We start from the raw sequence: 22,989 nt of genomic DNA, 5'->3' as shown, positions 1-22,989 counted from the left end.
CGGTTTTGTCACACGGGACACCGGCAGGCACGAGGTGGGCAAAGGCTGGCTGCTCGCGGGAGACAAATCCCCTGGCCAGCGGGGCACTAACAGGATTATATCCCACTCAGGCCAAACCATCATCCCGGCTTGCAGCAAACTGAAAATAAAATGTAAATATTTGAATTCTTCCCGTTTTAACCTAGCAGTTAAAATAGACCATATCAGCTTAAAATGCATATTTAAAAATAGATTATTTTCTTGCCAGGGCTGCTCTCACGTTCTTTGATTGCAGAACTTGTGGCAGAGGGGAGCACTAATTTACAGTACTTCACCTTTTACTGAGCACTTCCTTTTTGCATTTCCCTTCAGACTGACACTGAAAATAGACCAGACAGTTTCATCTTTGGATTTCATTCATTATCAAATACTACAATATTTGGGTTGGAAATCCCTGCAGGGAACATTTCACACCTCAGCCAGATGTTCTGCAACACACACCAGAGCAGAGCACCGCTGACACCCGATATCCTCAGCAGCTTAGCACCTTCCTGAGTTTCCCCGACCGGCTGCGACCACGAGGGTTCGCCCGACATTTATTTGGCTCAGCAGCGTTACCCTGTACAAACTACTATCTTATTTCTTTTTCCCCTTTTGCTAGGGTTGCTTGTATTTCCACAGTACCTACCAGTCCCAGTCAAAATCATGGCTGCATCATCATGCTGGAGATGGTACAAACAAGTAGCTTTGAAGAACCTGCAGCCCAAGCAGACAAGGCGGGGAAGGAGAACCAAAGGAGAAACGGAAGAACAAGACGTGACATTGGTGGTCAGGGTTTTCACAGGGGGTGAAGAGCAGCATCAGGGAACACAACTACCGTCTCCGTCTGCTCACACCTCCCGCTTTCTCTTCTGCCTCCAAAAAACAACTTAATTTGCACAAAGACGGCCAAAGCTTGTTTCTCTCCCTGCTCCTACACACAGCTAAAACCAACACGGCGATGCTCTTGGGAGCATAACATTTTCCCACATTTAAAGACAGCACCCATGATACTGCAACCAAAGGTCAATCAAAACTGGATATTGTTGGTTTCACTGAGGTTCCCCCTAAACTCTTCTTAAGTCCTTCGTTCTTTATGGAATGTATTTTTTTTGGTTGTGGAGCTTTTGGTTTTTTTGCTTTTATACCTGACATCATGCCAATTTCTGTGTTGTGCAAACAGCAGGTTTCTTCTGTTATGGTGATTTTTTTTTTTTTAAATGTCTAGGTGCTGTAGTTTCATAGTTTTGGGGGTGATTTCAATAGAGCAAATAACTTTGAAAATAAGGCTACTCTCTTCTGTTTTGTGTAAAAAGGCTGAATTTCTGGTATTTAAGTTTTTATTATGGGTTACAGGGTTTGAAAAAAATATCTTTTAACATTTTCAAATCTGATATTTGATCACTCAGTTAAAGCCTGGATGAAATAACATGCCCAGTTTAATTTCACCAAAAGCATTAAAGGAGTCTACAATTAAAAGGATATGTTTATCACCGCTGTATTGAAGCTAGACTCCTCATTTCCGTGAGACCGCAATTTGTATTTTTTAAACGCAGACCCTCTCATGGGAAAATAAGCGTTCATTTTCCCAATGAAATAATTGTTCTTGAACCTCAAACTACCCCCAGCACCTGCTGTTTCTGCTTGTCTGAAAGCTCTGCTCACGTGTTTCCTTCAGCCCGTATGTTAGTTCAGCCCTGCCCTCCCCAGAGGCTGACAGTTTTATCATAACTCTACCCCCCCCCTTTTTTTTTTTTTTAAATGACCACAGCACACAATCTCCTATCAGATAAGCAGACTGAAAAATATGGTTTTTTTCCCCTCTCCTCTTGAGGTGCACTCTTATTTTCCACCTACCAAAGCAGCAGGAACTCCCTGCAGATACTTCCCACCTTCTCGTGGCCCTGCCTGCAAACCGAGCAGATACTCCTGCTTGGACTCTCCTTACTCACCCCAAACCTCACACTCCCTCAGCTGCTTCCCCACACTGCATTATCACCTCATCTTTCCAGCAAAGCCAGTCTTGGGACAGGTTATTAAACCACAAGAGCCCAACAAAACATACTGTGAGGGGGCTTGCCTGCCTATGCTTAACTACAGGCTAAATCTGCACACTAGCAGAAACGCGTGGTGCGGGACATTTCCCTACTATTCGCTTTCTAGGCTTCCATATGCTTGATCAAGATCTGTGGTTCTCATTTTAACTCCATGTTTTCTTTCTTTCTTTCATTTTCTGGTCAGGCCCAAGTCATTTGTGCAAAGCAGAAGAGGCTACTACCTCTCCCCCTTTTCTAACACTAAGTATCTTGTATTACTGAGCGCACGTAATGATTCTGCTTTTCTAAAACGAACCCTATCGCTAAACAATGACCCAGACTTCACATCGCGCTACTTGGGGGAAGCCAAAAATCTAAATCTTATAAGTGTAGAAATTTTAGTGGTATCCATTCATTCTAGGCACACATTGGGGATTTAAAAGTCCAATCGTGACTATTGCCATTAGCTGCCACTGTCAAGCAGCAGCGCCTGACCCTGAATTCTGCTGCAAATAGAAAAAAGTTGGAAAGTATTAGCATGAGAGTACTGGAAGTGTTAGGTCTCTCTCTAATTATAAACATCTAACAGGGCAAAAAGGACTTTTAGAAAGAAAGCCCTATGTGACAGAGTTTATAAAACTTCAAAGGGAATGTGATATGATAACACTTAGCACTTCTAGATACCACTTTACATCTTCAAAGCACAGTCAAATCATTAACTAATTAATCTTCAAAGAACAGCACAAAGTCAGTTAAAAAAAAAGGAACTATTGAACATAATTGCTCATTATAAAAGAGTTCCTCACAGTCCTCCTCTTTAGCATTACATTTATCGAGTTGCTGACCTCACAGTTCTCACCCTGCTTAAAAAAAAAGTTGAATTTTGTGCATAACACATACTGCAGTTCTTCTCCGAGAAGACCTCCATTAAAAAAAAATCATCATGGAGATCCTTTAGTGCTCCCCAGAAACGCCAGCAGAAAGTGAATGTGCTTATTTTACAAGTAAGGACGTTCTCTCTTTAGCTCTGTAGACCTACACATCTGATCCAGGATTTTCTGAGTCAAACTGTATTCTGGCTCATTTTCACCAGAAATAAAAGACTCTGCAACCGGAACCCAATTAAAATTCTGCAGATGGGATTAGCCAGAACAGACCCCAGCTCACTTCTTGGTAGGTCTTTTCACTCGGAAGGGCAAAGAAGTTTCAAAACCTTTCATTTCAGGAGGGAGTCCAGCTTCCTGACTTAAATGGGTTTGAGCAGAGGAGGTAGAGGGGTGGAATGGGGGATGCACCAAAAAAAAAAACAAACCACGTTTTAAACTCACCTGAACATCAGGTGAATAAGGCCCAGACAAAAGCTATGGGGAGACTTTATCTGAGCTCCGTATATACCAGAGGAAGGTCATTCTACTAACGCTGCCTGGTTTGAAACAGCCATTTGGGGGGGATGAGAAAAAAAAAAAGATGATTCCTTATTTTGTTCAAAAGGAATAAACAAGGAATCTGTTAACATAATGCTCTTGACTCTGCACAACTGTGGTTTTTTCCCCCCTAATAAACGAAGGGCTGCTCACATCAGTGAGGACAGTTTTCTAAAATTAACTGAAGCTTACAGTTCCAGCTGAAGACTAGGCTCTCACCTTATCTATTTTGTAGCAATGGTTAAACATAAGTCAAAAAAAAAATCAAGTTAACAAAGCAAAACTTTTTCAAGACTTAAAAAAAAAAAAACCAAAGGAAACCAAGTGTTAAGAAAAAAGTGGCCAAAGCGTTACTTTCAAAGGGTTGAGAAAACAGAACTTCATCTATTTCTTTCTTCTTTCTCCCTTCCGTCAAGATTAATGTTTCTCTTTACATTGTTAACAATTTTAAAGAAATTGCAAACAAATTGCGTTCATTTGGGAAAACTGTCACGAGCTACACTTACTCTTTTTAACAAATCGTGCTAAGGAGTGCTTGCGCTTGCCGTCCAGCCCCTGGCCTCCCGAAAGCCTTTTGCTCCTGCGGCTTGCCCAGAGCCGGCAGTGCAAATCCCGTTCCCTGCCGCCACCTACAGCTCCCCCCCTCGACACCCCCGCGGGGGCCAACACCAACATTTAACAAAAATCAAGATCTAGGCAGAACACAGCAGGGTTTAAATTTATATAATGCTGACAGCTTTTTACAGACCAGATTATTTAAAGTGCAAAACCCACGGAGGGGGGAAAAAACAGATAGGGGAATTTTTTTGGTATTAAGAATGAAACCATCAACCTTTCCAGCAAGACAACCTGCTTGACAAGTAGGCCAGTCTGGTTTCACAAACGGTCGATCCAAACTAGAGAAGTGTTTTGGAGCTCCTGCTTCTGTGCTGGAGGAGGAGATGGCTTTTAAACCCTCTCTCTAAAAGCTTCAGGTCCTCCTGCAACACGCTGTATCTAGTGGAACGGCCTGCAGACGTGATTTTTGGGAAGACGTGGATTCCCACCCCACCTGGAAGTCTGAATGAGCAACAACAAAAAACCAAAGGATTAAAATCCCCAGAAGTACCAACAACCTTTAGGAGGCATTTTACAGTTGAAAAATAGTTCAGACTAAGGTAAGGTCTGAATTCAAGTTGCAATAGATATTCCTGATTAGCCCTACAGGAGGATACTTACAGGAGACATGAAAAAGAGAGGAAAGAGAAACGTCTTTCTTTTTTATCTTTATCCACTTTTGAAGGCAGTTTTAGTTTAGAACGGTAAACACACACACAGATTTACTTGGAAACAGCTCCTTGGTAGACAAAGTCCTCTGTCTCCAGTGTATCCTCTCAGGTAAGAGATATTGCAGAACTAGGTCACTGCAGCACGATCCGGGAAGAAAGAAAACAGAGTTTCAAGAGATAGGTGACCCTCGGCAAGCACTTCCAAACACCATTCCCAAGCTCACCTAAAAGCTTCCCAGCTGTTAGGGTGGGTGCTGGTGCCCTGACACCACTCCGTCTTTCTGGCCAAAACTGTTTCATTGTCCCTTTACGTTCACCCGTCGTTCTACAGCCAACTATTGTCTTCGATTGCAATTTCTTTTGGGCAGGAACTGCTTTTTTGGCACGATAGCCCCACTAGCACAGCACTCCCCACCCATAAAACAAACACCCAGCCTCCTGGCCCTGAACCTCCCCCCAAGCCCGAACGCCTGCGCGGCGACACGCGGACGCTGCTGCAGCAGTAGCCCACGTCCAGCCTGACACCAGCAGCTCACCCTGGGACAACGCGCGCTCACCTCCGCGGAGAGAATTCAGCCCAGGAAAAGGCAGCTGAAGTCTGCCCACAGAACAAGGGCGTCTCGGACTACAGCCCAGCAAGGTTTCATCACGCCGTCTTAACAGGCAGCGGGGCCCAGCCCAGAAGTATTGGCTCCAGGACGCAAAACCAGCCCGTGTTTTTGGCTGTTCTGCTGAGCTCAGCAGCAGGATTGCCAGGCAGCGGGAGAAGCAGTGGAGAACAAACTATCTGGGGCAGCTTCTGCAGTGCAGGTGCCTCTGCGCTGGGGCTTTCGGGCCAGGGCAGCAGAGCAGACTTTTGTTAAATATTCTGAACAGAGGAAAAGGAAAGGGAAGGTGGGAAACGTGATCTAGCAGGCTTTCACACACCTTGGCAGAAGGCGGTGAGGGATTCTCCCCAACTTCCCTACAGAAAACAACTTCTAGCTTCACTAGGCGTGCACCCCGTATCTAATTCTGCTTCTCAAAGAAATCTATTTTTACACCATTTTTCTGCATCAAATCTACTCCTTCCATTCCATTTCTCTTACAGGCGCTTCCTCACTAGTCAAAAAGATCACAAAAGATGCGTTTGTGAAAGCGGCTGGCAGGAAAACCAGAGGAGAGTTCACTGTCAGTAAATACGGAAGCATTTCCCTGTTCTTTACTATCACTCCGATTCCCTCTTCTCTTCCTCTGCCCCTTTACTGCCAATGCAGCTTTTGCACAGATGGTCCTTCAATAAGGCAGCTTTCCAGCTGGAGGAAGAGGAGGGACACAAGTCTCAGTGATGAGCCAGGACAATGAGAACCTTGAACGTACACACTCACTTTTGGTTTTGTACACATTTTGGTTTAAAATAAAGAAAATTTTTAAGTGTTTAAGTTCCCTTAAACATTTGGCTTAGGTTATCTGTTTTCCACCAGCCAAGGAGGAGGATAATTTTTTAAGCAAGTTCTTCTACATGCATCTTCTGCAGTAGAGAAGGAAAAGTCTGCTTAGAAAACATTAAGCCAGGGGATTCATTCAGTGCTTTGCTATTATAGTGGTGCCCAAAAACTTGCTTTCAAAGATTATTTTTATTAATCAATGACTAGAGGTGGTTTTAAACTTTATTTTACAAGTAATTGTTTTCTCATATAAAAAGAGAGCTTGTGAGTAAAATAAAGCCCAGGGAATAAAAAAGTGAACAGAGATTGCCCATCTTTAGCATGGAAAGCACCACACAAGTAACGGTGATGAGATGTGCATCAGGAAATTAGCTTGTCTGGCCAGCATCTGCATTCAAGATGTGCTGTACAATGGATGGGTTGGAAGGGAACTCGTGGGGGCTGTTTGTTTTGTTCTGGTTTGGGTTTGTTTTTTTTTTTTTTTAAGCTATCATTAACAGTGTAATTACCCAGAGATGATGCCAAGCTGTAAGAAGGGATACAGCATCACTAGTCAAAAATATCGCAAAACCTATGCTAAATGAAATCCATAACCAAAATCCATAGTGTTTTATAATTTACAGCACAAAATCATCATAAAAAGTTAAGATGCAAGATAGAACAGCTGGACAAAATCACGACAAAAAAAATTAAAATCCGTATATTAATTCGAGTTCACCAGAAAGAAAGAAAATCTTGCAGCACTGGAAGACTAAAAGCTGAATTCTTCAGGGATAAGTCACATGCCTTTGGCTCTAAGCATATTTCCAGCTTTTTAAGTATGTCAAGCAAATGGGTCAACTGTCAAGACAGAAATGCCCTGACAAAGAAAGGAAATATTTTAGAATGTCCTTTTATTTTGTAGTTTTTGCATATTGCTGCAAACACAGCTTCACATTAGCTGAACTCGGCTAAGAAGATCAGAGAAAGTTCTTCGCTTGGCACCATAATAGCTGACACTACTGATGCCAATGCAGACAGGGCTAAGGAAGGAAAGATCTTGGGGGGGTGGGGGGGAGAGAAAAAAAAAGGAAAAAAGTACAAAAACCACAACAAAATTATGCATAGTAGGCTGGAATAAATCTTCCTGACGTTTTTATAAAGTACTTAGTCTAAGGGCATTACTTTAGGTATCATCTTTCAATCATGAAATCTCAAGTTAAGAACAGTGTGACAGTTGCAAGGAAGAATAAAAGCTTGTTGCTATGGCAATCAATGCTCATTCTCTAGGCCAAGGAAATGTTAAAGTCTAATGAAAAAAAAAAGCCCTACAACAAAAGAAAGAAACAAAATTATAATACTTACCAGAATTTAAGTCACGTCCAGGATTGAAGGCTCTGCTGTTCACAGTGGTAGACAGTCTATCACAGCTAATAGTTCTAGAAACGTTGGTGTTAAAATTCCCATCAAATCTGAAATGACAAACAACAAGATGAGCAAAGCAAGCTAACATTACCTATTAAATATAGACAGTATTTTACATAGAAATAAATCTTTCTGAAGGTTCAATGAGAAGTGATTTGTTTGGAAACGCACACGTTATACATATTTTAAGGGCCCAGGAAAAACTGGGGAACCCAGAACTAGGAGAGAGAAAACTCATCAGGTCTGGACTGCATCTGCTCTCTAATATATGTTGCATTTTTTCCCCTGTAATATTCATTGAGAGATACGAACATAAGTGTGTGTGGCTTAATCTAGATTTAAACAGCAGAGGTTCTAGCTCGGGAATCTGCCTAGCACATGAGCACGCCAGCAGAGTGTTTGCTCCTGCTGCTGAACCTAACTTTTTCTCAATACTGAGACCCCTTCATCAACACTAATATTTCCTCTCTCTATTTTTTTTAAATTTATTCCAAATCCTGTGCATGAAGAGGATTTCCTTTTAACGCCTTTAGAAAGGAAAAAGTCTGAAAAAGAAAGAGCAATTGCAAGCCCATTTTCTGTAGGATTTACATTTCAATCCGGGTAACAAACTTTACAGTCTGAAGTTAATTACATTTTTATTAGGGTAAATAGTTTAAATATGCTCCTAGTTCTAACACAAAAAGTACCTGAGTGCATAATTCTAATAATGATAAAATATAATTCAATGCATGTCTTCACAAAATTTAAGAAAAAAGGGTTTTAAAGGGTTACAAGAGATTGGAAACACAGTTGAAGTTTTTCAAGGACTGAAGAAACATAATTCTGTATCATTTACACAGGATAATTTTATTTCCTAATATTTTAGTGATCTTGAGCAGTTTGGTGATATTTGATTCCCGCTCTGATTATTCTGGGACTTCAAAAACTATTCACTTCCTATCAAAGAATTTTTCAACCATCAACCTATTTCTGAGAAATTACAAGTCCTGCGTGTAAAATCTGCATAAAGCCACAGTCTGGACGAACCACCTTACCAGTCTTTCTTGCATAAAAGTTGACAGGAAGCAAGTCCTGGAGAAAAATTGGGCAGAATGAGGGTTTGTTCAATACTCTCCAGATTAAAATAGATTACACAAAACACAGCTACATCAACAGATACTGGCCAACTTATTAAATGTTAATGGCACATCCATAACTTGCTTAAGTTTATACCGTGTTCATCCAGTGTCATTCTCAAGCTTATGTTATGCACGTGCTAAAGGTTCTTTATTTTGTTGCTTATTGTCAACTGCACATAGATGTTTGTGCTAAAAATCACATTTTTTCATGCACACACACGCACGCAAACACACTCACGCATACAAGCTAAAATATAGTGGAGGCCTACAATATCCCAAGCCAAGCTGATGTGCAAAACAAGCACTGCTCTCCTGGTGCAAGATTTTACTGAGAAACTGAAACCCAGAAAGTTGCAAGTAGTTGTACAAATAGGGTGTCCAAGAAAAATGAGGAGACGCTTTTTTCCTTGCACTCTGCCCTTACCGAGCGCTTGCCATAGCGGCTGGGAGTCCTAGTCACAAGCAGACGAGGCAACAACACGCTGCTAAACCATCCTGTTAGGACAACAGTTAAGAAAAACAAAAACTGAGACCTCAGCCAGATGGAATCGGTTACCGCAAGGGAATTTCAAGTTACGGCCACATAAAGCAAGTCTTTTAGAGCAAACTAAATTTCTCCTAATCCAATATATTTCCTTTCAGTCCAACTGAAAATAATTCCTTCCTAAAGGCAGGCAGCTGCAGCTGCCCCAGGTCAGCCGGAGGCAGGATTGATGCGAGGCCCCATCTCCCGGTTTGCATGATCCTCGCACACGGGACGTCGAAGGGCTACTAGCCGGGATTCGGCAGCAGCATCACGCCCTGTCCACGAACTCTCACCAGGCCTCCTACGGCTTGGAAAAGACTTGTGAAAAGCAACTAGGGAAAAGATACGTATTTGTCAGTAGGCTTAAGATCACCAGGGTAGGGCAGCGACCCCTCTGAAGAAGGTCTGGAGATCTTCCAGCTGAGAAGTAGAGGATCAAACGCTGCGCGTGCTTTCCAGCTGGAGGGAAACCCGCTGCGGGCAGGGCTGGGCTGCGAGGGGAAGAGCAGGAGGCTGGCGGCCGCGGTGGGAGCCAGCGCGCGGCAGGGACAGCGGCCCCGGCCACCGCCGCGGAATCACAGCTTCCGAACGCTACGGAGATGAGCACCAGCCCTCAACTCAGCAAGCACTGCGGTCGGCAGGCCGCGGGGGTGTGTTTTGCTCGTGATTCGTGTCAACGCAACTGTATTTGAGATTAGGCTGGATTCTGCACTTAAAGCAGAGGCTCAACTCCTGTTATGAGCAAAAAATACAGCACGATCTCCTCAAAGTTACGAAATTTGCCGTTCAAGCAGTAAAGGCCTTTCCCAAGAACTTAGTACTGAATTCCTTAATGATTTTGTCAATAAAGAACAACTAAAAAAACAGCCTTCTGTGCAAATGTATAAAGAAACCAGACTTTCTTCTTTGGTTTTAACATCAGACTAACACATCATGAGTCCAGCAGGATCCCAGCAGTCTAGCGTTACAGTCAGAGCTCAGGGCAGAGGCGGTGTTTGAACAAGCTATAGTCAACCTTAATTTCTGAAGATGTAAAAAAAAATAGAAGCAAAATTAACTGCTTATATTTTAATATCTTCACTGTCATGCAGAAACATCACAATGAAAACAGTGTTTTCTTAAACACCAATATGCCTTAAAAATCAGTATAATCTTGTATCCATAAACACCACATCTTAGACTAACTGCATTATTCTTGCGAGACGCGTACCAGACCATCGGTGGACAAAGCTACAGTGACTCAGGCACCAAAAATTTTTAATCCCTTCACAAGGCTAGACTCAAAAGAAACAAAAGGAGAAGGGAATCATGCTTATTTGGAGATAACTAACTGCCTTCCCTATGCTTTACAAGTTATCTGGAATAGATGCTGTTTAAATAAAGCTCTTGTCAACTTTTTCAGTATTTATGAATAAAAATATTTTTTGAAGTTGCAAACCTTTTACCATAGGTAACCGTCACCCGGAGCAAAAGTTTCTGCACCGCTAAGGCCCAAAGCGGTTTTTATGTACCCAAACTCTATCTCATGTCTCTGCAAATACTTGACACACCTCATCAGCCTTCTGGCAGAGCCGTGGTCGCGTCCGTGAACACAAGCATGGAGCTCCCCTTGTCCTCCTCCAGTCCTACGTGCCGCACGCTGCTCCGAAGCTGCTCATCCCCTGGGACCCATCCGCAACCTCAGCGGCCGCTCGACGCGGCCCAGCCATGCGGCGACGAGGGAGCGGGAACACCATGGGTGACGGCACCCGCGGCATGAACGCATGCGAGGCCGTGCAGCTCCTTGCTCTTCCCAAAAGCGCTGCAGGTTCCTTACTGCACGACCGGTCGACAGGCCGACCAACCACCCTCTCGGCGGGACCCCGACAGACCCTGCCGGGCTGGGAGATGAAAGAGCGAGGCCGTGCCACATGCCGAAGCGGGCTGGCGGTGACGGCGCGGAGCGCTGCACGGGCTGCGCTGCTCTGCGGGGAGCTGTTTGCTCAAGTTATGGGTCACCTTCTCTTGGAGAAGCTCCCAGAGTCCTTTCCAGTTAGAAAAGGACATTTCACAGGAAGGTGGTTCTTGGATCAAGGCTGTGCCTTTTGCCATCCCCATGATAAAGTAACCGCTTTGAAAAAATCACAGTTCCTACCAAGCAAGCAGAAGTTTTGTTGATTTTTTTGGTTGGACAAAGAATCTCAGGACTGAGATGAATAGATAATGGATGAGTTTCACAAGGAACATGTTTATCTTTGCGTAAAAGCAGCTGGAGAAGAGACAGACGCTGCAAATTAAACTTGTTCAGTGCTGAAGAAATATTTCCAAGGACTACTAAAGAGCAAACTCTTAGGGAAGGGTAATGACTTTTCAGGCTGTTAGCTAATTACCCCAGCGCTCCCATCAAAATCTATTAGTAATGGCAACTGGATAACTTGCTAGCGACAAACATTACTCATATCTCTGAGCATCAATAACAAATACTGGCTTTTAATTCAAAATCATCTGCAATCTTCCTCTGCTCCAGTTTTACTCTATGCCAAAAATCACCTCTCATACTTGCTCAAAATGATATATGCACCTTGCCCTATAGTTACTGCATTACCAAAACTACCAGCTTTAAATTACCAGCTGGAGAAGTAATGCATATCTTGATTTAAAACGCTGAGTGCATCACTACATTACTTCTTAGCATACTTAGAGCTGTCAAACTGTATTTCAAGTCTCCCAGTCATGATAGCACAGGGCACGAACATGAGACTTGCAGCAGATGAACGCCACGTCTAGCAGAGCTAGAAGAAAGCAAGCAAAAATTCCCTGCAGCCTGCACTGCTAACAACACAGCCCACCCCTACTTTCTGTTGTTACAGCAGACAAGTAGGAAAAGGAGAATACAGCTAGTAAAAAAAAAAAAAAAAAAAAAAAAGATACAAGTAAAATATGCAGAAGAATAATTTTTTAAATCCCCTAAGGGAAACGTCAGCCCTCAGAAGGGCCTGCTGTCCTGGAGTAAGGAGTGCTCTAGCGTGAGCTAGGCTGGAAGTCCACCTCAAGTCTGTTTTCACACGCAGTTCACCTTAACCCTGACTCTTCTGCACCTGGCAACGGGATGCACGTCTAAAAACGCAACTCCTTCCGTGGCAGGACAACACTGAAGAGAGAGAAATTCCTACTGCAAACACAGATGTTTCCGAAAACCAAGAGAGGATATTTGACACAAGCAGTACTGTGGCAACTTAACATTTCAGTATTTGTGATAACTTTAATTACACTGGAGAACTTCCCATTTGTTTATTTTGGATTCTTTTAAGTCATTCCAAGTAAGAATGCATTATTAAACAATTCAGCAATCTTCACCATTAAAGCAATGTCTAAAATTAAAGCCTAACATCGCAATCTAGCGTTTACAGTAGGCACGTGTTTTCTTGGCTGTAATAGCCCGTTTATGCATGTCCTGGGATATATTTTTACACACTGCACGTTTTCTACAGTAGTAACAAACTGTACACACATCATTCACTTTGGAAGATGTTATAAAACAAAAGTTTTTGGATTAAAATCGGAAGATGAGCACTGATTGCTTCTCTTTCTGCATACAAAAGAGACTTGGTTTTTAACTGTGCCTTCCCCTTCTGCCAGCTAAAAGGTTACAACGTGGGCAAACTGGAGTGGAAGAGACGGCTGAGGATGTCTTTTGAGATTTGGCCCAAAAGGCTCTAGATGATAATATTGCAACTAAGACTCAGGAAAGCCCTCCAAAATCCTTACCAGAAAATAAGAAAACCCTATTTTTTGGATGTAATAATTATTATTATTTTTTTTTTTTTACTTAAACAACAAAACCATTGGCTGAAATTCAGTTTTAAGAAAAGTAACATTCATCCGTATTCTCCCTGTCTCTCTCTCCAAAAAAAAAAAAACCAAAAAAACCCCACTCCTTCTGGATTCACTTTAATGAACAACTGATCGAAACTGCATCCCGAGGGAGAAAACAGAGCTGTGACTCCCACTTTGATCTCTTCCCCATGGAGAAATGCACTCCCTGCCTAGCTTGCAAGATGTTCACTTGATTGACATTTGCTCTGATGTGCAAACTGCTTTGAACTTCAGACATTTAATTCCCATCAGGCTGCACTCATTTTTATTCTCCTTCAACAGGATTTACAAGCAGGAGATCAGCAAACGTAGAAGATAAAATAAATTTGCAGAAGCTTTGAATCTTGCATCAAAATGGTGTTCAAGCGAGCTCCGATTGGATTTCGTTCGACCTGAATTTACAGTGTAAGTCAACTTCTGTGCAGTTTCAGTTTAGGAAAAAATAAGGGCACAGCGTCTAAAAATGACACTTTAATATCTACTGAGGGGTTCTCATTGTTTTAAGACTCATTTCCTTCCCTTCATTTTCTGCTTGTACAAATTTAAAAACGATTTTAGTATGCAAAAGAAATTACATAAGTACACTGAAAATTCAGCATTTCCTTTAAAATGCCCAACTAAGCATGTTTTCTTGATCATAGATTTTATTTATAAATACGTAGGTGCAGCAGAAGCCAAATATTTATAGAGTGCTGGAAAGACAGTGTGTGTATGAATGTCTTTTTAAAAATAAATTCAAGAAAAAGCTACTGATGATTCAGCCAACCACTTCCTTACCGTAAGGCATATAAATCGCTCCAGTTACTCTACCACTGCTTGAACAAGCCAACCTATATTCACTCTCAGATGTAAAGAAAATAAATTATTGGAAGAAAAACTGCAGCATGGGCAGCACAGGCACACTTGCAAGGTAAGAGAGTTATTTCCGAAAAACCTGCTGCAGGTTAGGAACGAAGCAACGTAGCGCCAAGAGCAGCACGGCGCCTGCACCCTTCCCTTTGCTAGGGACCCCCTGCACTGCCGCGCTCTGCTCTTCCGTAAGCACGGCAAACTTAAATTTCGTTACTTAAATTTCATTTAGTTTGGCCCACCCAGTTCTCCTTTGGAAGCGCAGCTCTTAAGATACTGGAGCAGCCCAGGGAACTGAATGGGATTGCCGTTATCTCCCACTTAACCGCTCCTGAGAGGAAGGATAAACAGAGAGAGAGCTGCGATAAAACTGAACTGCATTAGCAAATATTTAACCGTCTGTTTAAAAAGAAGAAAAAAACCGGACCACTTCTGAAGGCAGTATCACCGTCGGGCAGTAAATGATTTTCAAAAATAGGTCTGTAAACTCACTTGGGTAAATAGCTGTACTAATGTTTGTAATGCAAAATTGTCAAGTAGTACGCTACACGAACAAGTATTTCTCCATTCCTTCTCTTTTGGTAAATTTAGATAAAAGCATTCCTTAACCTCTTATCAGCACAGTTACCTAAAGAAGAAAAATACAATTTCAAGGAGCCTCCAAACATACATGTTAGCAGCAGAAGCAAAAGCACGAAACAAGTAACGACATCCTGCGAAATGCCCATCGTTTGGGGACCCGCGACAATTTTCCATCAAAACGAGCAGCGAAGTTTATCTTTCCGCAGCTCTGCGGGGCTGTGCTGTGGCACAAAAGCCACTGCCGTGGCACCAGCTCAGCCAAGGACACGCATGCAAACTGCACCTTCCCATGCACTCAACATGTGAGCGCAACTTCAACTGACCTGGTAAAGTCAGAACTCTATAAAGCCAGTTGAGAAAGCTTTCTGCAGGAGGCACCTAGCAGAGGTCACAGCTGCTCCTGAAAAAAGTATCCGATATACCTGCTAGATGGTGAATACTCAAACAATACATGTATTTCATGATCACGCTTTCCTGTTCATTTTCCTCCTTCTGCAGATACTCAATATTAATCACGCTTGCTCTAAACGTTGCCATCCCGTCGAACAGCTTTATTTTTTTTTAATGAAGAAAACTATTTTTATTGTTATTCAGAAGTCAGACAACAAAACAGACTTGCAAAATTACAACCACATGCAAAGCTAATGCTTCTAACCCTGCTTCCCCAAAACAGGTTTCCTAAATCCCTGCTCTGACACTTTTCACAACCAACAAGCGCCCTGTAAGTTCTCCCTGCAATCGGAGGGAAGCTGCAGGTGCGCAGTACTTCTGATAAACACCCTATTTTCTACTCTCTTGCTAACAGTCTGCGATAGTCCACTCCATACCCTCCTGGGGTGACCTCACCCTGACACACTGCTCCGAAGGGGGGGGGGGAAAACCCCAAACCCCCCAACTCCTCGCATGTAAGCTCTTCCCTTGGCACTAGGGGAGAGGATTTATTAGCAGCTGCAGAGTCATCTGAAGGCAAAGCAATGGCTGCATCAGCCCACACGTTAAGCTGTTGCGATTCCTGATGTTCCTAATAACTTACCAAGGGCTTTCATGGGAAAGAAACATCTCAGGTATGATAAACAGGAGACAACATCTTGCACAAAAAAGTATTACTCTCTTAAGAAAGAGGGTAGTTTCATTAAAACATTGTTTTTAAAGGCCCACCCGGTTCCATCACGATAGAGCATGTGTGGTGCTTGCATGAAATCTGCTTTTCACGGCTTCTTCAGCAGCCCCTGTTAGCGTGGAAACAGAAAGCCTTGTTTTTCCAGCAGGGATTTCTTCAAGGCTTAGAAGTATGCCACTTTTGCCATCCATTTTCCTTATCTCCCATCAGTTTACCTACTCGTTTTCCTAAGTGCCCAGAGCACTTTATCTGTATGGACTCTGGTCGGTGGGAACGGTGGTGGCATGGGCTGCCTCTTCACCGCCGCCGCCACAGGTGCTTTCCTGACGCAGTAAATAGCTTTGGGAACAGGGATAAGCCTCTAGCTGACCTCACGGACACAAATACAGCCCGGATGCTTGCACAGATATCAGATTTTAGTCCCATCTGCTTCCGAAAGCTAAACTCTGGCTGCTCTATTTAAACATTGACCTTCCTCCATTGTCATCATGCTTTTTCCATTTCCAAACCTTGATTAAGTAGCATTGATAACGCAAATAGCTGTATTAGAAGCAAAGAACAGCAAAACCTAAAGAAAAACACATAGCCCTGCTCTGCTGCACCAATTTAGCAGTTCACCTCCATTTAGCAGTACTTGGGTATATACTTAAGCATACGATTCATTCCCATTTACATGAGCACATGCTTAAATGCCTTGGTAAGCAGGATGAGCATAAGCATATGATTAAATGTTTGTTAAATTAAGGCCTCTGACAGCATCATTTGCCAAAAATTGCTCGATAGTCACCAACTGCACTGCCTCACTGAATTGATTTTGCATATTCTAATTTATTTATTTTCACTACTTTGCAAAGCGAGTTAGTTCCATGGTACAAACCTAACTTGGCGGGGAGAAAAATGTGTGATTGATGCTACATACACTAGTTAGGTGACTACGTGTCAATAGAAAATAGCAACCAAAAGCATAGTCAAACAGTTGATTTTAATTCAAAATTAGCATGTATCTAGCACTATGACATGGAAGCAGCCTTAAGTAACATACTGCATTTTCAATTTTGTTCCAGCCATCCACAGAAATAGCGCAACCACAGCTGTTGCTGATACTAGCAGGTATGAACAGCCCTTGGCTATCATCGGGAAGGTGGGAAGAGGTGGCAAAGATATTTTCATTTCATTGCAATATATTAGGACTCAAAAATGAAAGTCTATGCAATTGTAGTGGCTGTGGTCATGGTTTGCAAATCCAAAGAGAGAGGAAGCAGTTTTCCAATAAAACTTATAAGACTGGTCTAGAAACGTGGAGCTATGACACAGGTTAACAACGGTTTAAGGCAGCTGCTCGCTTGAAACTTGGCCACACACTAACCACACAAGTTAGTCATCTGGACCCTTCATTGTGAAAACACTACATAATGGCAATAAATATTGTTATCCTTGTCATATCTGACTACTCAAGTAAAGGAGCAATTCAAACGCCAAATTCATTTTAGACTCCAGGTCCTGTTTTCTAAGTCCTGTTTCACATCATTTATTTATAGCCACTGGGTGCGGTATTCTCACAGCTTATTGCGAGCAACACAGCAAGCAGACTTTGAGCCAATGCTCAGATTTGCAAGCTAAACACTGGCAAAGGCAAGGCCAAACTTTAATAATTTTGCTAACAAATAAAGACTAAACAGAAAAACTAAGCCATTAAAAAACCCTTTAAATAAAAATTTTTCTCTACATAAGTCCTTTATGGCCACTTCATTCAAACTTTCCGTAAGAGCTATCAAAATGCCATGGTAATAAACCTATAAAACCAATGCAGAGAGCTGAAGGAAAAACGTGCAGAGAAACACTTTAAATTATAGCGCTCTAATAACTCCGGGTGCTGCTTCCCGACAGAACCACAACAGTTAGGCTCTCTCATTTTTCCGGGTAACGGTATGCCTTTAAATAATACATATGACATTTCAGGAGCTTTTCTACTTCAGTCAAGGTGCTCAGGTTATTTCTGTTACGATCTGACAGAAACCAAAATTGGAGAGTTTTAAGCGACTTCATATCTTCTGTGAAAGGGCATCTAATAGCTTGGTTTCTTAATGACCAAACAACTGCGGGACAGGAGCCTTTCGATGACTTCGGCTGGTATACAGGACCACGGCAAAACCGAATCGATAGGTCACGTGAATACCTTCCTACACGGTTTTTCCAAAACCGACCTGAACATGTTGCATGGAGGAATCACCTGCTAACATGAAGAGCCCCCAAATTTACAGCCATCACCGTGCGTTTAGAGGCTGGGAGCCTTGTGATGAAATGCCTTAAATACTGCAGAAGAGGCCTTTAACTCTACCTTAAGACATCACGTTTTTGCCACTGTTCTTGCACCAAGCATTTACCAGAGAGAAAGAGGCGACACGACAAAACATCTCTCCACATCACTGAAGAGTATATATAGAGTTAAGCGGGTCAGGCGTAACACAAAAACTTCCCGACTCTCTTGAAATAAAAACAATAGCCTTAAGGACACACACATGTTCTCAAGTTACAATCCAAAACAGACCGTCTCCTAAAAACCGCAAGTAGCCCGAGCAAATGAGCGTCTTTTCCAACGTCATCTCTCCTATACCAATTAACACTGGAAACCAAACGAAGTATTGCGATTATTGTTGCCATAACACTAGCACGTGTGCCTAACGCTAACGCGTGTCTCTGCTGGGGACAGTCCATCCCTGAGGCTGCAAAAGCAGGGCCAGCTTCCTCACTCGCAGCACCGACCTTCTCGCATCTGCACCGAGTTAGTCCAAAAATCAAAGGTGAAAGAGTTCACGTAAATCAGCAGGCTTCAAAATACGTCCGAGCCGGATATTGCCATCATACCTGTGTCGGTATTTTTGAAATAATTCCTGAATCCACGTTCAAATACTTGCATGTGTCCCACTTTCCAAATATCAACAACAGTTACTTGTAGGCCAGCACTTCTGAGAAAATCAGACCATTAATTCAAGTTTCCTAAGTTCCAGTGTTTTCTGTCCAAAAACTTCTGTCTATGTTTCTTCCGTTTGGACAGACAAAAAAAACCCTGTCCTAGTTTCAAAGGTCTGCCTGCAAAGACACTCTCGTCGCTCACGTTTCTGCCCTGGTTAACAAGGTCCAGAAACGTCCAAGAGAGAGAAACAGTGATGCAGACTAGTAAGTAATCTAACTTCAGCATAAAGCTTCCGCTTAAGAAGAAAATTATTTCATTTTGAACTTTTTACCAAAAGTTAATCCATCTTTTCAGGAGGGGTGGAGAGGCTTATAAAGGTTTGGAGGCAGCTGACACCAAGCAGGGGAGGGAGCTCAGCTCCCTTCCTGGCTTTTCAAACCCAAAGTCTGCAGTAAATGTCTCCTGTCAGTGAACTTTTTCACCTTCTCCTTTAGCATATAAGTATCAAATAACAGACCTTAGTTATCAGGGTTAGCTTTTCTTTCCCCTGACAATTTTAACAGGAATGGGGAACTTCCCAGAAGAAGGGGCTGGGAGATCCCATATAGGGAAGAAAACCAAGAGGAAGAGCAACAGGCAGGAGATGCAGAAGGGGAGAAGTACCACCAAAATAGCAGCAGAAGCAGGAACATCTAGACAGTCAGGCAACAGGCCTAACCCTATCGAGATTTTTACTTTCGTACCAATCAGTCAAAATATATGCAAAACAAACTGCTCACCTTTCTCCCCAGACACAAATTCACGCCACATATTTGAATGCAGTGAACAATTTAAATCCGTATATAAACAAAAGTTAATGCAGTGCTCCAGAAAGATAGAAGAATGCTATCATTAAGAGGCAGAGCTGTCTTACAAAGTTAGTTTGCAGAAAATGCTTTTAATATTTATTACCCGCATGAACAATATTTTAGAAAGAAGGTGGTAAAGTCAGACTGAGATATAAACAACGGACACCAAAGTTGTAGTCATGGTTTGCATTCTACAACAAGCATAAAGCAAGTTACTTCTCTTTTCCAGTGCTTATGGAAATAAGTGTTTACAATGTTAATCATTTAAAAGAAGTTATTATGCTGTTATTGGAAAAAAATCAGACCCTCCATATTACAAGTGGGAAAAACAGAGGTTTCTATAGCTATGGAGCGTAATACAACATAATTAAAGAAAAAGATTGCCTGGATTGGGACTATTCAGAACTTCTGTATTTAAAAACAAAACAAACTGAAAATCAACAAACTCAGGTTCCAAACAATGTATCCAATTTCTGTAAATCCCCCTGTACACCAAACAGCAACATGGCAACACGATTAAACTGTAATGCAATATTTTTACCATGCTGATGAATGGACCAACTCATGATTTTGGCCACTGCATTTCAAAAAAAAAAAAAAAAAAAATCCCACCATCAGCTTCAGAAGATTTACTCAGGCTGAAATTATACCTCAGATGATACTAGCTGTTCTTTGAGATACTAACAAACGTATTCTGTATAAGAGACTGTTCCCCACAATTAAGGGTTGAACAGGATTTTTTCTTTTTGTTTTAATTTACAGGCCATCACAGCTGAGTCCTAGTCCTTGTTCAGAGTTCTTCATTAAACATGTACTTAATAGAAATATAAAAGAATAGTGAGGACAGGATAAGGAGCACTGCTGAAATACTGTCTTTCCTCTTTTCTATGTTACCAACAAAAGCAGAAAGCACAAGCTTTTCTGCAACAGAGACATTTTCATCCTTTTTTTCCCCTCCATATATTAACCGGCAGCGTAAGTAATTTGAGCATTTAAAACTTACTCCATCATAGACGGGGGAATAGTACAGCAGTCCTGGATCGCAGTCAGGGGCGATGTCAGATGAGCAGTATACGAGGCTTCCACCACTTGTTTGTTACGATTCACAACATCCAAGTAACGGTTAAACTTCTCACGAATTTTTTTTGCCAGCTGGAAGAGGAAAAAAAAAAGGGAGGAAAAGATGAAAAATTAGGTTAGTCTCTTTGTGTTATCACCTTCCATATTAACAAGCTTGAATGAAAAGGAAAAACTGCATATATTAAAGATAACAGTTGTCTGCCCTGCTCGTCGTACTTCCATTTTGCTGACTTAAGCCACGGTGAAGTCAAATAATTATTAAGATTGGCCACAGAAAGCAGAATGCACAAAAGGATCAAATACATTTACCATCTAGCAACGGATGCTTGAACACCGAGTTGTGCATGAACTAAAAGCAAAATTCCCATTATATCCAACTTCCCTTTCATTAACAAGTGACACCTTGAGGTGACTGGTAAGTACATGACGGCTTTTACCACTCTGAAGTTCTCGCCCACGGTGTTCTTGTAAGGCCTGACAAGGGCGTGAGGGAGACTAAAACAAATGGGTGGCAAAGCTGTCCAAAAAACATCCACAAATGGACCCAACTATAATCGTACAGAAGACCTTACCTCTCCTGGTTCTGCAATATGAAAACGGGGCTAAATCTCCCACCGTTTCAAAAGACAAGAGACGACAGGGCATCCGCCAACGCATAGCACTGACCCAGCAGACCAAGCCTCGGGTCTGGACAACCCCGAACTGTCAAGTCCTCCTGGCCTCCCAAGGGCCACCTCGGTCAGACGGCTGATCCGTGCTCCTCTGAACAAAGACTTCACAAGCCCTTTCCTGGAGCTCTCCTCATTGCAACCGAGGTGAAATAAGCTCTCCTAGCCTGTGCTGCTTCCTTTCCATCTCCTCCCGCTTTCCTGGGGGTGCATCAGAAACCGCTGGCCGAGTATCTTCCACCCTATTTTCTTTACTTTTCCAGAGGCTGACTGTGGCTAGCCAGAACTCACAATAGTTTAACTACAGATGTCAAAAGCCAGCAAAAAGAAAAACCTATAATTGATGTTGTAGTAGACAAAAACGACAACCCCCACGTAGGTGACATTTTTTGGCAAGCTTTTTAATGTCAGAGCTCCCTCTGATGAAGGCAGCCACTTCTAAGTTCGGACAAGGTTTAGAGGTTATGCTATTACCCGTAATAGCAGACGTGGGTATTTCTCTCTCTCGAGACAGTAAAAATAAACAAAACGTCATCCCTCCCCACCAATTCTCAGGCCTTAAAAAAAAATTATGGTGCTTAACTTTAGGAATACCAAACCAGGTATTTAGCCTTTCTCTTTAAACGTTTCTAAAGAAAAACGGATCTTGGCAACATAAGCTTTTGTAAATAAGGGAAACGGTCACCAGCGGGGTAGAGGCTGGGTCTGGTTCCCAAATGGAGACCTCACAGCACTCCTGAGCTCTGCGCCTGGGCTTGCTGGGGTGCAGCTCCCAGGCGCTCTCCGTGCCAAGCCAGCTCCGACCCAGCGCGCGAGGCACCGTGCTAACGCGGGCACGGTCCACGGGGCCACGGCACGCGCTCCGGCAGCTACCGCTGCTCCGGGACACCGAGGCACCTCGTCACCAGCCTGCCTGGTGGCTTTGCAGGGGAGAACTGGGAGGGAAAAATCTGTGGCTGTTATTTGAGCAAACGTGGCAGTAAACACAGTTACTAGGAAGCATCAGGTTTTACAAGAAACATTTACTGAGACTTTCGATCCTACTCTTTCATTCAAAGTGAGAAATCAATGAAATAGATCAGGCATACACAGCGTAATGTGGTCTGGTGCAGCTGGTACCCTTTCTGCCTGAGCATATCTATTGCAATCCATCATCTGCAGCACGCGTTCAAAATGGAAGCGAATAACCTCTTTGCAATGTACTGCTGGTACTGAATACTCAGAAATAGTTCATTTTGCATCTCAGCAAACGTTCTTCAGAGTTGAAGTCACTTCTTTAACTCATAGCATTCATCTGTCTCGCTCTCCTCCAAGCTCTTCCTCCCTGTATGCTCGAAACTCTAAAGCAATGGCTTAAACAGCGCCACTACCTTCGTACTCTGGGAAACGCAATCAGGTGCTTCAGATCCCCTGGACTGACAAATGTCTTTCCTAACTATTACTAACAGGAGGTTTCATCATGATTTACTTCCTTATGCGAATAACGAGGCCCACACTGATAACAGCAATGACTTGGCCTCCATTGTTCCCATCAAATACTACAGCTCAATTACAGGTCTCCTAGGAGCGGAGTTTTTAATAGCATGTTGTTCAAATGACTTGCAGAATTACACCTAATCCGTTTTGCAGAATGATTTATTGCTAAGACACCAGAGGACTACTAATGGCCTCCCCCATGTCAGGCATCCAATACTACTAAATTGCTCCGTAATAAGCTGCTGGGCAGCGTTCTCTCTTTTCTATATTCAGGCTAACTTTCTTTTTGCCCGACTGTATTCCTTGGTGGCTTAAACGTGACCCTGAAAAGCGTAGTCTTCTGGAGTGCCTCAAACATACGCAAGCCAAATTT

The 22,989-nt window shown here is 42.6% G+C and overlaps 1 protein-coding gene across 1 annotated transcript in view; it reads right to left on the bottom strand.

The window, feature by feature from the left end:
* CACHD1 (cache domain containing 1) overlaps positions 1-22,989 on the bottom strand; it is a 120,562-nt gene that overhangs the window by 40,500 nt on the left and 57,073 nt on the right. The window contains exons 3-4 of the mRNA XM_068953434.1: positions 20,396-20,544; positions 7,518-7,624 (exon numbers count right to left, since the gene is read on the bottom strand). Coding sequence (XP_068809535.1) covers positions 7,518-7,624; positions 20,396-20,544 — 256 coding nt within the window. The remainder of the gene's footprint in view (positions 1-7,517; positions 7,625-20,395; positions 20,545-22,989) is intronic.

Source organism: Struthio camelus, chromosome 8 (assembly GCF_040807025.1).
Source record: "Struthio camelus isolate bStrCam1 chromosome 8, bStrCam1.hap1, whole genome shotgun sequence".
NCBI classification, from domain to species: Eukaryota; Metazoa; Chordata; class Aves; order Struthioniformes; family Struthionidae; genus Struthio; species Struthio camelus.
This window is presented reverse-complemented; position numbering and strand designations above follow the sequence as displayed.